We start from the raw sequence: 13,394 nt of genomic DNA, 5'->3' as shown, positions 1-13,394 counted from the left end.
TGGTGAGACCGGCGCCACCCCTTCTGCCAGCTTGTCGCCGCGTTGCCGTGTCGAGACTGCGACGCGTCCCCGCCCTCGTGGCAAGCCCAGACTCGCGCCCTCGTTAACCACATGCAAGCCCTATGTGTGTTCCTTACCGCAATGTCCGCTTGAGTGTTTATCTTATGCATGCTTTCTGTTTCTTTCTATTTGCTTTATGCCTTTTTTAATTTGATTAAAAGTCTTTGTGTGTGTGCTTCAAACCAACGGCTTTGTCCTCAAATGGGTTCTCGGAGGCTCCGCCTAAGAGAACCGTTAAAACATTGAGTACCCGAACCTTTGCTCCACATTAGAGGCATCACAAATGTATACATTAGGTTTATGTGTAGACTTTAAGAAAGCCTTTGATACAGTAGGCCACAATTTATTAATTAGCAAATTGGAACAGTGTAGTGTAAGGGGTATGTATCGTATTGGAACTTTCACGACATTACTTAACCAACCTCTATCGATATGTCAGTATAAATAATGACGTTTCATCTTACGCAGAACTCATAACGAGCATTCCACAAGGATCAATACGTGGACCTCTTCTGTTTATAACATATATTAATGATCTGTGTAACATCCCCGAGTCTCCTGAATTAGTTATGTATGCAGATGATAATAACATATTCTTTAAAGCTGGTACTATAACAGAGCTGGAATTAACAGCTAACAATCACCTGAAGCAACTCTCTTGCTGGTTACAACAGAATAAGCTATAAATGAGTTCTTCCAAAACTAAATATATGATATTTGCCCCTATTAATAAACCATGTACCTGCAATACGGCTATTCCTTTTGAAGGTAGGTTGATAGAGCAGGTAAAATGTCAAAACATTCTCGGAGAGTGGTTCCAAAAGGATTTGGCCTGGAACATGCACATCGACAAACTTGCTATGGAACTAAGCAAAACTCTTCGTTGCTTATGCAGACTGAGTACTCTGGTTCCTCCATGGTTGAAAAGTTCATTGTACTACGCACTCCTTTATTCTAGATTAACCTACTGCATATTAATCTAGGGCACTACTTCGCAAAACAATTATAATGGATAGTTCTGCAAAAAAAGAGTCTTACATGCATTCGAGGGATATTATGGCCTTGTGAAAAACTTTAGAACCACACCGTTCTTTATAAAGATGCTATGTTAAAAGCAAACGAGGTGTATTATTACAAGTTGCTGCAATACATTAAACAAAACAAATCACAGTACATCTTGAATGTACCCACCAATCTGCATTACAGCCTTCGACAACATAACATGAGAACAAAAATGAGAACCAATTACGGAAAACAACTAGTCAGTTGCCAGGCACCTTCACTACTAAATCGCGTACGTGATTTTGAAGATGAAATTATAGAACGTTCGAATAAATCATACAAAACTTTTCTCATTCTGAACATTATTGAGTTTTTCTGATTACAACCGCAGTAAAAATAGTCAGTCTTTTGTTCCTTTTGTTTTGGTCTTAGGTTGTAGTTGGTCTGAAACAAAATGTATCGTACTGTGAGCATTCTGTTCGTTTCTCATATTTCTTGTAGACATGTTCTGTCTCATGAAAAAAATATTCTGTCTCACGACACTCCAGTTGATTTTGGTACGTCTGTATGATACATGTTGCTGCGTACGGCCTGCGTGCCGAATTGTTGTGGGAGCAGAGGCCTTTGTCAGGCCACATGGCCTTTAGCTTCTGCTTCTTTTCTGTTGCAAACAGGATAAATAAACTCATTCATTCATATCACTGATGCTTGTCAAGTATGGTGTATTATATTGTGTCAATTTATATTGCTATTATATTGAGTAAAGTGGAAATACACACTTCTGTAAATAGTTTTTACTTGAAGTTAACAAGGAACAACCAAAACATAACCCAAATACTGGCTGCCGTCGTAGCACTGACAGCGTTCGTACTTGAGTCACAGTTCAACTCTCTAAGGTAGGCTGAGATAATCTCCTTAGCCCCGAAAACATAAGTTGAAGAAGAACAGCTTTTTTCTCTTATCGCACTTCTTTGGATACAGGCAGCCACTGAGTTTTCCAATTTCCTGAAAGCAAAAAGAGAAAATGATGAAAAAATGAAGCAATTTTCGGTTTACACCGTAGGATACTTTCTCGCCAATCATATTTACACCTTTTCGAAAGCAGAATAGGGTCCCGCATGGCACCGAATTAAGACCTTTCCTATTAGTTGCCTTCATTAATGATATTGGCAATACCGATACGACACATCTCATTATACATGGGGATGACGTTACTATTCAACTTTATGGACCGAACGCGGATGCCTTGACAGTAAAATGTAATTCACTTAACCGGAATCTCGCTTGGTATCTCTACTGGGTTACAAATTATTCCGCAAAAAAACTAAATCTATCTTCTGTGCGAAAACCAAACTTCCCAATTCAAACAACGCTATCATGCATGCTGGGCACGAAATAGAAGTAGTTGACGGACACAAGATACTCTGGGTCACGTATTGCTCAAACATTATCTGGGATACTTACAATAATAAGGTTAGCAAAACGCTTTCATCTGCATGAAGAATGATGTCACTCTACGGCGCTTTTCTTCCTGTCGACATTAAAGTTCATTTATATTTTGCACTATTTGAATCACATCTTATTTACTGCAATTTAGTACGGACAACGACTTCTCACACTCCAAAAGAGGGTAGTTCGTTACATAGAGAATCTTCCTTATCTCTCGCACACTGAACATGCTTTACGCATGTACATTATTGTCCCTGCAGTATGTATGTATTATTTTTGCATTTTACGTCCCTTCCGCTTCTCATTTCTGAATTTGGTAATGTCTAACCTGTCGCGTGGTTAGTGACATGGGTGCATGGGCACGCAAAGACGGACCGACACGTATACGCAGCTTGCTCAGACGGAAAGGGTAACCACTCTTTATTGGGCCCGAACATACATACGCACACACAAGTCACAGGCGGCGCCACACTCTGGTGGTAGCCTAACAAAAGGGACCGAACTGTGGCAACCTCTGCATCTCCCCCCTTGAAGCCTTCAAGGTTAGACGGGAGGTACTCAGGAAGCCAAACACGTCAAAAGTTTCACAAATTCAAACGGCGAGGCAGACAAATAGGCCAGCCGCAACGTGCTCGCATCACACCGTCACTGTGGTCTCTGACTGCAGAGGACTGTTGCACAGGCTGTCGGAGGGGGACCCTTGATTCTGCGACGTTGGCAGGCTGACATTCCCGACTGGGAAATTGCTGCGCTGGTGGTGGTTCTTTCCTGAGGCAGTAGGCGCAAAAGGCACTAGGTAACGCCGGTTGCGCTGTAGGGTGCCACCTCACTCCGTTTTAACCACGTAGCTTCTTGGTCTTTGCCCCTGACTGAGGACCGCAGCCTGCACTTTATCTGGTCGCACCCAGACACGCTTACCTGTTTGGAGTGGAGGTAGGTCTCGAGCTCCATGATGCCTATTGTAGTTGTCGGGCTGCTTCTGCTTGTAAGCCCCATCCTTGGCGACAACATCTTTCGTTAGCGGCCAGTCGGGACGTAGCTGTGAGTTTTGTTTGGGACTCTGGGTCTGAGCTGACGTTCCATCAACAGCTGGGGTGGACTAAAGCCGTCGGCTCTTGGGGTATCCCGATAGCTGAGCAGAGCCGGATGAGGATTATTTGACTTGCGAAACAGGTCCCTGATTGTACGCACCATCCTCTCCGCCTCTTCGTTCGATTGAGCGTAGTGTGGACTGCCGGTCACATGGTTAAAGCCGTACGACGCTGCAAACGCCGCGAACTCTTGCGACGACAACCGTGGGCCGTTGTCCGACCTGACTTCTTGCGAGATTCCATGGCAGACAAAGTGGGTTTTGAGAGCATTGATGACTGCCTGAGCTGTAGCACTCCTCAGGGTCAGCCACCTCAGGAAACCTTGAGTAATAGTCCACCACCAGGATGAACGTGTGGCCATTGTGGTGGAACAAGTCCATTCCGAGGAATTGCCAAGTACGTCCAGGCAGGGCCGTGGAGAGCACGTGCTCTGCAATTTTCACGCGGGTGGAGGCGCACAGTTCGCAGTTGGTGACAAGAGAGGTGACGTCTGCCGAGATACAGGGCCACAAAACTGATTCCCGAGATAGAGCTTTGGTCCTATTGATGACCTTCGTGCAACAGCGCCAAGAACGCCGGCCGAAGCGACGATGGGATGACTATCCGGGCACCTTTCAGCAGAACACCATCACAGACGAAGAGCTCGTCTGCCACACAGGCGTACTTTCAGAGGTACAGTGGTATCATGGACTTTTGTGGCCAACCATGCTGGCAAAGGGGGAAGTACCAGTAGCGCCCACAACAATAATGGAAGAGATAATAGCCTAGAGGAATTTGAAATCCCACAAGTAACGACGGAAGAAGTAAAGAAAGCCTTGGGAGCTACGCAAATGGGGAAGACAGCTGGGGAAGATCAGGTAACAGCAGATTAGTTGAAGGATGGTGGGAATATTGTTCTAAAAAAAGTGGCCACCCTGTATACGCAATGCCTCATGACCTCAAGCGTACCGGAATCTTGGAAGAACGCTAGCATAATCCTAATCCATAAGAAAGGGGACGCCAAGAACTTGAAAAATTATAGACCGATCAGCTTACTGTCCGTTGCCTACAAAGTATTTACTAAGGTAATTGCAAATAGAATAAGGAACACCTTAGACTTCCGTCAACGAAAGTACCAGGCAGGATTCCGTAAAGGTTACTCAACAATAGACCATAATCACACCATTAATCAGGTGATAGAGAAATGTGCGGAATATAACCAACCCTTATATAAAGCTTCCATTGATTACGAGAAAGCGCTTGATTCTGTCGAAACCTCAGTAGTCACAGAGGCATTACAGAATCAGTGTGTAGACGAGCTATAGCTAAAAATACTGAAAGATATCTATAGCAGCTCCACAGCCACCACAGTCCTCCATAAAGAAAGCAACAAAATCCCAATAAAGAAAGGCGTCAGGCAGGGAGTTACGATCTCTCCAATGCTATTCATAGCGTGTTTACAGGAGGTATTCAGCGGCCTGGATTGGGAACAATTGGGGATAAAAGTTAATGGAGAATACCTTAGTAACTTGCGATTCGCTGATGATATTGCCTTACTTAGTAACTCAGGGGACCAAGTGCAATGCATGCTCACTGACCTGGAGAGGCAAAGCAGAAGGGTGGGTCTAAAAATTAATCTGCAGAAAACTAAAGTAATGTTTAACAGCCTCGGAAGAGAACAGCAGTTTACGATAGGTAGCGAGGCACTGAAAGTGGTAAGGCAATACATCTACTTAGGACAGGTAGTGACGGCGGATCCGGATCATCGGACTGAAATAACCAGAAGAATAAGAATGGGCTGGGGTGTGTTGGGCAGGCATTCTCAGATCATGAACAACAGGTTGCCATTATCCCTCAAGAGAAAAGTGTATAACAGCTGTGTCTTACCAGTACTCACGTACGGGGCAGAAACCTGGAGGCTTACGAAAAGGGTTCTACTTAAATTGAGGACGACTCAACGAGCTACGGAAATAATAATGATAGGTGTAACGTTAAGGGATAAGAAAAGAGCAGATTGGGCGAGGGAACAAACGCGAGTTAATGACATCTCAGTTGAAATGAAGAAAAAGAAATGGGCATGAGCAGGACATATAATGAGGAGGGAAGATATCCGATGGTCATTAAGGGTTACGGACAGGATTCCAAGGGAAGGCAAGCGTAGTAGGGGGCGGCAGAAAGTTAGGTGGGTGGATGAGATTAAGAAGTTTGCAGGGACAACATGGCCACAATTACTACATGACCAGAGTAGTTGGAGAAGTATGGGAGAGGCCTTTGCCCTGCAGTGGGCGTAACCAGGCTGATGATGATGATGGCAGTAGGAGGCGAGGGCCTTCGACTCGCCATCAGACTCTTGTGCTTGTCGCACGTCTTTAGGGCTCAGTGGCAAGGCTTCCGACGTGCAGCTGACTACCTTTGCTGCAGAAAGTTTGATAGTGTCTAGGGGGGTGGGTGGCTTGTGAGTGATGCGCGAGAAAGTATCGGTCATGGCTAGCAGCTTTCCTCGCACGTGCAGCATACGGAACTGGTATCTCATGGTCTTCAGCCGTAGTCTCTGAATACGAGGTGGCAACATGTCCAGTTCCATCTTGCCCAGAAGCGAAACGAGTGGCAGATGTCACTCTCGACGTCGAAGGTGATGCCATGGACGAAGTCGTCGAACCTTAGGATAGCCGACGTCGTTTCCAAAGCTTCTTTTTCGGTCTGGCTGTAACGCTACTCGGTCTCGGTCATTGACCTCGAAGACAAAGTGACGGGGCAGCGCTCTCCATAGGGTTGCGTCTGTAGCAAAACTGCACCGAGTCTGAATAAGCTTGTGTCTGCAGACACCGTAGTGTGGTACGACTGGTGGTACTTGGCCATGCACCTGTCTGACGTCATGAGTTCCTTGATTTTATCGAATGCTGCCTTTTGTTCATGCTGCGCCACCCAACTTGCAGACTTGTTCAGTGAGGCTCTCATGGGCGCTGTGACGTCCGAGATGTGTGGCAAGAATCTGGCAAGATGATGCATCATTCCGAGCAGTCTTCTAACGTCCGTTGGACACTTGTCCTGGTTCAATGTGATACCTGCTTTTGCAAGGCGAGATAGCACCTGGCTTAGTCTGGTGTCATGTTCCTGGCGAGTGCGTCCAAAAACGAGAGTATCATCTATCATATTGGCTGCTCCTTCTTGGCCCTCTAGGATTCTTGCCATCTGTTTTTGGAAGTACTCTGGCGCGGAGGTGATGCCAAAGGTGTTGGCCAGAGATGCCGTGAGGTCAAGTATTTATTCGGACAGCAACATGAACATAACAGACAGCAACGATTCAGTGGCTTTTCTTATAAAGGGAGCATGGCTGCAGCCGAGGCATGCGATTGGCTAGCGATACAATAGCACATGTGAACAATGACCGCGTGCATCAGATACGCGGCGCACAGTGACAAGAGAATACGCTTGATAAACGTTGCACAGATACAACACTTCCCCTCCAACAAGATCAGAATCTGTCATACGTCAGAAGATCCGGCTTCCGCTTATCACAAGCGCTGCGCCTGGGTAGCACAGGTGAACCGGCGTCGTTTTGTTCTGACGTTGATGCACTTTGGGCTCCATGTGAGAGTGGGCTACCATCACTGGCCGGTTTGAGGCGGGTGCAAGGAAACTTTCACTTTCAAGCAGTTCACTTGCATGTTGCAAAGGTACATCCTTTTCTTTCACAACACTACCAGGCTTTACACAAGAATGTCGCAAATGGTCCGCGTGCACAAACCGCGTCTGTCCATCCCCAACCACAAGGCATGTCATTGCCGATTTCACATCCACAATTTTGCCTGGACGCCATTTCACCTGTTCCCCACGTACTGAACGCACAAACACTCTATCCCCAACAGAAAATACTCTGGGTGAACTCTTCCTCTTGTTTGCACTACGTACATTACTCTCAGATTTGGCATTTATTGCATCCTGCAGATCTGGTTTCAATAACGACAACCTTGTGCGCAACTTCCTCCTCACAAAGAGTTCAGCTGGTGTTTGGCCGCTGAATGTATGCGGCGTTGTTCTATAAGCGAACAGAAAATTATCAATTCTGTGCTGCAGTAATCTGGAACTTTTTTTCCTCTGGTCTTCCAGCAATTGCTTCAACAGCGACTGCTTTACTGTTTGAATCACACGTTCGGCGGAACCGTTGGACTGAGGATGATATGGCGGAGTAAGCGTGTGCTTAACCCCGTTTGACAATAGGAAGTACTCAAACTCTTTTGCACGAAACCGTGGCCCGTTATCAGTGACTACCTCTTTAGGTAGGCATGACTTGCGAACAACGAGCGCACTGTTTCGATCGGGCTTTGCGCGGTCGTTGATAATAATAATATTTGGCGTTTTACGTGCTAAAACCACATTCTGATTATGAGGCACGTCGTAGTGGAGGACTCCGGAAATTTTGACCACCTGGGGTTCTTTAACGTGCACCTAAATTTAAGCACACGGGTGTTTTCGCATTTCGCCCGATCGCAATGCGGCCGCCGTGGCCGGGATTCGATCCCGCGACCTCGTGCTCAGCAGCTCAACACCATAGCGGTCGTTGACGTCATGACTCTTATTTCCAACCATTTGGAATAGGAATCTACAGCTAAAAGGAACATCTTTTTTTCTTTTTCAGCAAAGTCTAGGTGTATCCTCTCCCAACTGCTTGTGCACCACTTCCAAGATGAAAGCGGCGCTAGTGGCACCAAAGATTTTGTGCTTTGACAAATTTCACATTGCTTTACAGTTTGTTCCAAGCAGTTGTCTATCTTTGGCCACCAAACCATTGACCTTGCAAGAGCTTTCTTCTTTGTAATGCCAATGTGTTGCTCATGCAACAAACACACAACTTCACTTTGAAGCGAATGTGGTATCACGACTCTGTTGTTCCACACCACACAACCACAATCCACTGAAAGTTCAAATCGTCTCACGAAGAACGGCTGATAATGCGCGTCCACAGCACGCAGCCATCCGTGCCATACCATTTCACGAAGAGCACTGAGAACTGGATCTTTCACAGTTTCACGCTCGATATCTTTCGCAGTTATGGGGAGTTTATTGACAGGCGAAAAATAAAAGATTTCTTCTGCCTCGTCACCGGCTTCCGGCAGTGGAAGGCGTGATAAACCATCTGCATTGGCTATCTTTGTTCCTGGTCTGTGCAAAATACGAAAGCTGTAGTTTGCAAGAAAAATTCCCCAGTGGTGCACACGAGCTGCAGGTACTGCATTTGTGCGGTGCTTTGCCTCAAATATGACTGTGAGCGACTGGTGATCAGTGATTACAGTAAAAGTACGCCCGTACAGATATTTATGAAATTTCTTCACTGCAAAAACAACTGGAAGCGCTTCTTTTTCCACTTGCGCGTAGTTACGCTCAGCAGGCGTCATCGTCCGCGATGCAAACGCGATCGGTCGCTCTACGCCCTCAACCACGTGCGACAGCACTGCGCCTAAGCCGTAAACAGAAGTGTCACATGTCAGCTGTATTTCCTTCGTTACATCATACATTTTCAAGACCTTGTCTTCACTTATCAACTTTCTACAGCGACTGAAACCTGCGTCACACTGGCTCGACCATTTCCATGTGCTGCCCTTGCGCAACAGTTGGTGGAGAGGTTCTAGCATTTGCTAGGTCAGGGAAAAATTTAGCGTAGTACTTTACTAGGCCCAAAAATGCCTTTAGCTGAGTCACATTACTTGGGTTTGGCGCTTCTCGAATCGCCTTTACTTTTTCCGCTGCTGGGTGTACGCCATGCTTGTCTAGCTCGTGCCCCAAGTAACAAACATTTTCTTGGAAAAATTTGCATTTCCCTGCGTTTACACGAATGCCGTGCTTACTAAGCGCTTGTAGCACTTGCAGGGATCGGTGATAGCACTCTGTCAGGTTTTTACCTGCTATTAACACATCGTCCAGGTAACAGGCTGTCGCAGGGATCTTTTGTAAAACCTGGTCCATCAAGGCCTGAAACATTGCGGGTGCGCTTGCCACTCCGTACGGCAATCGGCGGAACCTGAAAAGTCCCATGTGCGTATTCACCGTGAGCACTTGCTGTGCCTGCTCATCCAGCTCAAGCTGTAGGTAAGCCTTCGACAAGTCTAGTAAGGTGAAGACGGTCCCTCCAACCTGTGACGCGAATATGTCCTCTGGCAGAGGCAGTGGATAGTGGTCAAGTTCAATATCCCGATTGACCGTGGCTCTGTAATCCCCACATGTCCTAATTTCTTTTCCTGTTTTCTTTGGCACGATAACTAGCGGTGTAGCCCAATCGCTGTGCCTGACTCTGTACACCACACCAGATTTCTCAAGGTCACGCAATTCATTCTCCACTTGTTCGCGCAAGGCATATGGTACTGGTCTCGCCTCACAAAAAGTTGGATGCACATCGGTTTTCATTCGTATACTACCAGTAACTCCTTTGATAGAACCATAGCCTGGCTCACCGTACAACTGTTTCAACTTCTTTTCAGCTTCCGCTGCTACCATCTGCCTGCCCCCCTGAACGTTATCCACGTAACGTTGCAACTGCTGAACAGCATTTTGCAGGTCAACTTTTAGTGTAGTCATCCAATCGCGACCTAAAAGCGTCGGCAAGCGGGCTTCATTTTCTTGCTTTGCAGCTATCAGAGGCAGATCGTAGCTTCGGTTCTGATAAGACACATTGACCTTTGCTACGCCTTTCACTTTGAGTGCAGTGCCATTATACACTCCTAGACGCACGTCGTCTTTGAAACATGGGCAGTTTGGAAATTTTTCATCAAAGTCTCTTTCAGACATTATGGTCACAGCTGCTCCCGTGTCTAGTTCCATCGGAATCTCCTTGCCGTTTACTTTTACTTTAAGCACAATAGGCGGAGAGCTATGAACTTGGTTAGTAGTACTAACAGTCAGGAAGTCTGTTGACGGTAAGGTCTCCTCAACTTTGTGCACGACCTTAGTTTTGCACATTTTCGCTACATGGCCTGGCTTCGAGCATTTGAAGCAGGTACTTTTGTGAAAAGGACAACTGACTGGCGCGTGCAGTCCGCCGCATCTATGACAGGCGCGAACAATGCCTTTCCCACGTTGCTTCCTTGGACCGTTTTGGGGGGCATGCTGCTCGCTGCTAGCGGTCTTCGTCGCATGTCGCCTGCCTTGGGTGGTGGGCTCCCGATGCCAGTAAACGTCGGCAGGACTGGCGGTTGACCCCTGCGGTAGCATTTCTCGGGTGTCTTTCTGGGCCGTTTCCAAGGCGGTGGCAATTTTGCATACTCGCTCCCAGGTGACTTCGTCGTCTGACACGGCAAGAAGACGGCATCGAATCGAATCCGTCCTGATTGCAGCAATCAGTCGATCCCGGAGCGCTTCTTCCAAAAAGCTTCCAAACGAGCACGTTGCAGCCAGTCTTTTCAGCTCGACGATGAACTGTTTTAGGCTTTCGTCCGGCTCTTGCTTTCGCTGTTAAAAGTGATACCGTTCGGTAACCACAGACCGTTTTGGAGCATAGTGCTTTCGGAGAGCTTCTGTAGCTTCTTCGTACTTGACTTCCGTTTGTTTCTTCTGCAGCAGCAGGCTACGCAGAGTCACGTAAGCCTTTTCACCCATGATTGTTAAGAAGGCTTGTAACTTCTTACTTGCGTCTATTCCATTGGCGGTTGCATAGAGGTTGAACCTTTCCAGGTAGACTTCGATATTGCCAGAGTCTGGGCAGATCTCGGCCAAAGATCCCAGGGTGGTGGTCATCACTGATGTCCTCGCTTGCCGTGGCGTCGTTGCCGTTTCCTCGGGCTTGGTCATAGCCTCTGCCCGAACGATCCCACCCTCGTCGCCATGTTGGCCAGAGACGCCGTGAAGTCAAGTATTTATTCGGACAGCAACATGAACATAACAGACAGCAACGATTCAGTGGCTTCGCCTTATAAAGGGGGCATGGGTGCAGCCGAGGCATGCGATTGGCTAGCGATACAATAGCACATGTGAACAATGACCTCGTGCGTCAGATACGCGGCGCACAATGACAAGAGAATACGCTTGATAAACGTTGCACAGATACAACAAAAGGGAAGCCGGCAAAAGAAGTATCGGCAATATGGGGTGATGAACGTTGTAAACTCTTGAGAACCTCTAGAGAGCTTCACCTGGTGGAAGCTTGCGGTCACGTCCAGCTTGAAAAAGCTATTGCATCGTCGAGGAGGCCAAGGACTTGCTCGAGAGTTGGTAGAATGTGTCGTTCCCGGAGGACGACCTTGTTGATTTGAGTCCAGTCGACGCAGAGTCGCTAGGAACCATCGCCCTTCCGGACGACGACGAGGCCCGAGCACCATGGTGTTGGCTTGTCGACCCTGCGGATCACGCCTGCGTTTTCCAATTTGTACAGCTGGCGGCGGCCGATCTCGAGCAGCGGGATGGGGATCCTGGGAGGTACGCTTATCGAAAAAGGCTTCATCAGGTTTCAACCAGGTATTGTCTTCGTCCTTGAGAGTGCCCAATCCATTGAAGAGCTCGGCGTGCAGCGTTATTTTTGAAGTCTTGACTTGATCGAGAAATCGAACTACTTGGAGGGCTTGAAGCGCTGGCAGTCCCAGAAGAGGCAGAGTGAGAGACTGGATCACGTAGAGGCGCTGGCAGCTTGTTTTCCCTCGCCATCGAAGTCGTGCCTGATACGCGCCCAGCACGCGCAGTGGCTGTCCTCACGGGCCAGTGATCAGAGTGTCGACTTGGTCGAATTAGGCAGGCAACGTAGGAAAGTAGCAATGAACGGCAGATATTTCAGCTCCGGAGTCGACCTTGAACTGCGATGTGCAGTCGTCAATATTGACGTCAACGACCTTTGCCACGGCGGGCGTCCAGACGGCGTGCAGGTGAACTGAGCTGAGCTTGTTATGCTTGAACTTCCGCGAGCGGCATACTTCGGCAAAGTGGCCTTTCTTTTTGCAGAAGTTGCAGGCGGAGCGTCGGGCCGTGCAGTTTTAACGTATATGAGGCGCGCGGCCGCAGAAGTGACATGCGGACGGCTCGCGTGAGCGCTCTGCTTGCGGCTGCGGCGATTGAGGCTTAGCTCAGTATCGGCGACGAGAGGGAATGTTGGCTTTTGTAACGTGGAGGTTGAGCTCGCAGGAGTGCTTGGTGTGGTTCTGGGGCAGCGCCTTTTCTATGTCGGCGTCTTCGGATTGACGGGCCCGTGTCCAAGCGTCCTTGAGTGTCAACTTCGCGTTTCGGCACAGCTGGTCCGAGAGACGGCAGTCGCTGAGGCCGACGACGAACCGGTCGCGTACGCACCTTTCCTCAACAGCAGCTGACGGATAGCTACAGCACTAAACCATCCTGCGCAATTCTGCCTAGTACGTGTCGACGCTTTCGTCGGGTAGCTGAACATGTCTGTGGAATCGCGACGACTCGTAAAGCTCGTTTGCCGGGTGCACGAAGTGCTCCGTGAAGCGAGTGGCAACGGCTTGGTATGAAGCGAGCGACTGGGCGCCGAGCGAGAAGGTCTCGAGAAGCGGGTGGGCCTCCGGGCCCATGCACTGCAGTAGCGAGCGTAGCTGCATGTCTTCCGACACTTGTGTTAGTCCTGAAACCCTGCGTAGTCTTCGTAGCGGCTGAGCCATGTCGCCTACGTTGGCAGGTTCGCGAAGTCGAACGGTGCTGGTGGTTGGAAGTTGACGCCGTACAGTTTCGGTGACATGCCGGTCTCGAGGGGCATCTTCGTGCCTTCCTATCGTGGTGAGGGCTAAGGCGTGATCCATCCCTCTTCTGACCGACACGTATACGTGGCTTGCTCAGACGAAAAGGGTAACCCCTCTTTATTGGGCACGAACACACACACAA

At 48.1% G+C, this 13,394-nt stretch overlaps 1 protein-coding gene and 1 pseudogene across 2 annotated transcripts in view; both read right to left on the bottom strand.

The window, feature by feature from the left end:
* Nucleotides 1-239: 239 nt before the first annotated feature.
* The window catches only part of LOC142573216 (uncharacterized), a 217,223-nt gene continuing 204,068 nt past the window's right edge, over nucleotides 240-13,394 (bottom strand). For both annotated transcript variants that reach the window (XM_075682806.1, XM_075682805.1), the window contains exon 9: nucleotides 240-2,067. In XM_075682806.1, the coding sequence (XP_075538921.1) occupies nucleotides 1,857-2,067 (211 nt within the window). In that variant the 3' untranslated portion in view covers nucleotides 240-1,856. The remainder of the gene's footprint in view (nucleotides 2,068-13,394) is intronic.
* Nucleotides 6,294-11,309, bottom strand: LOC142573373 (uncharacterized; annotated as a pseudogene).

Source organism: Dermacentor variabilis, chromosome 2, assembly GCF_050947875.1.
Source record: "Dermacentor variabilis isolate Ectoservices chromosome 2, ASM5094787v1, whole genome shotgun sequence".
In the NCBI taxonomy this organism is placed as follows: domain Eukaryota; kingdom Metazoa; phylum Arthropoda; class Arachnida; order Ixodida; family Ixodidae; genus Dermacentor; species Dermacentor variabilis.
This window is presented reverse-complemented; position numbering and strand designations above follow the sequence as displayed.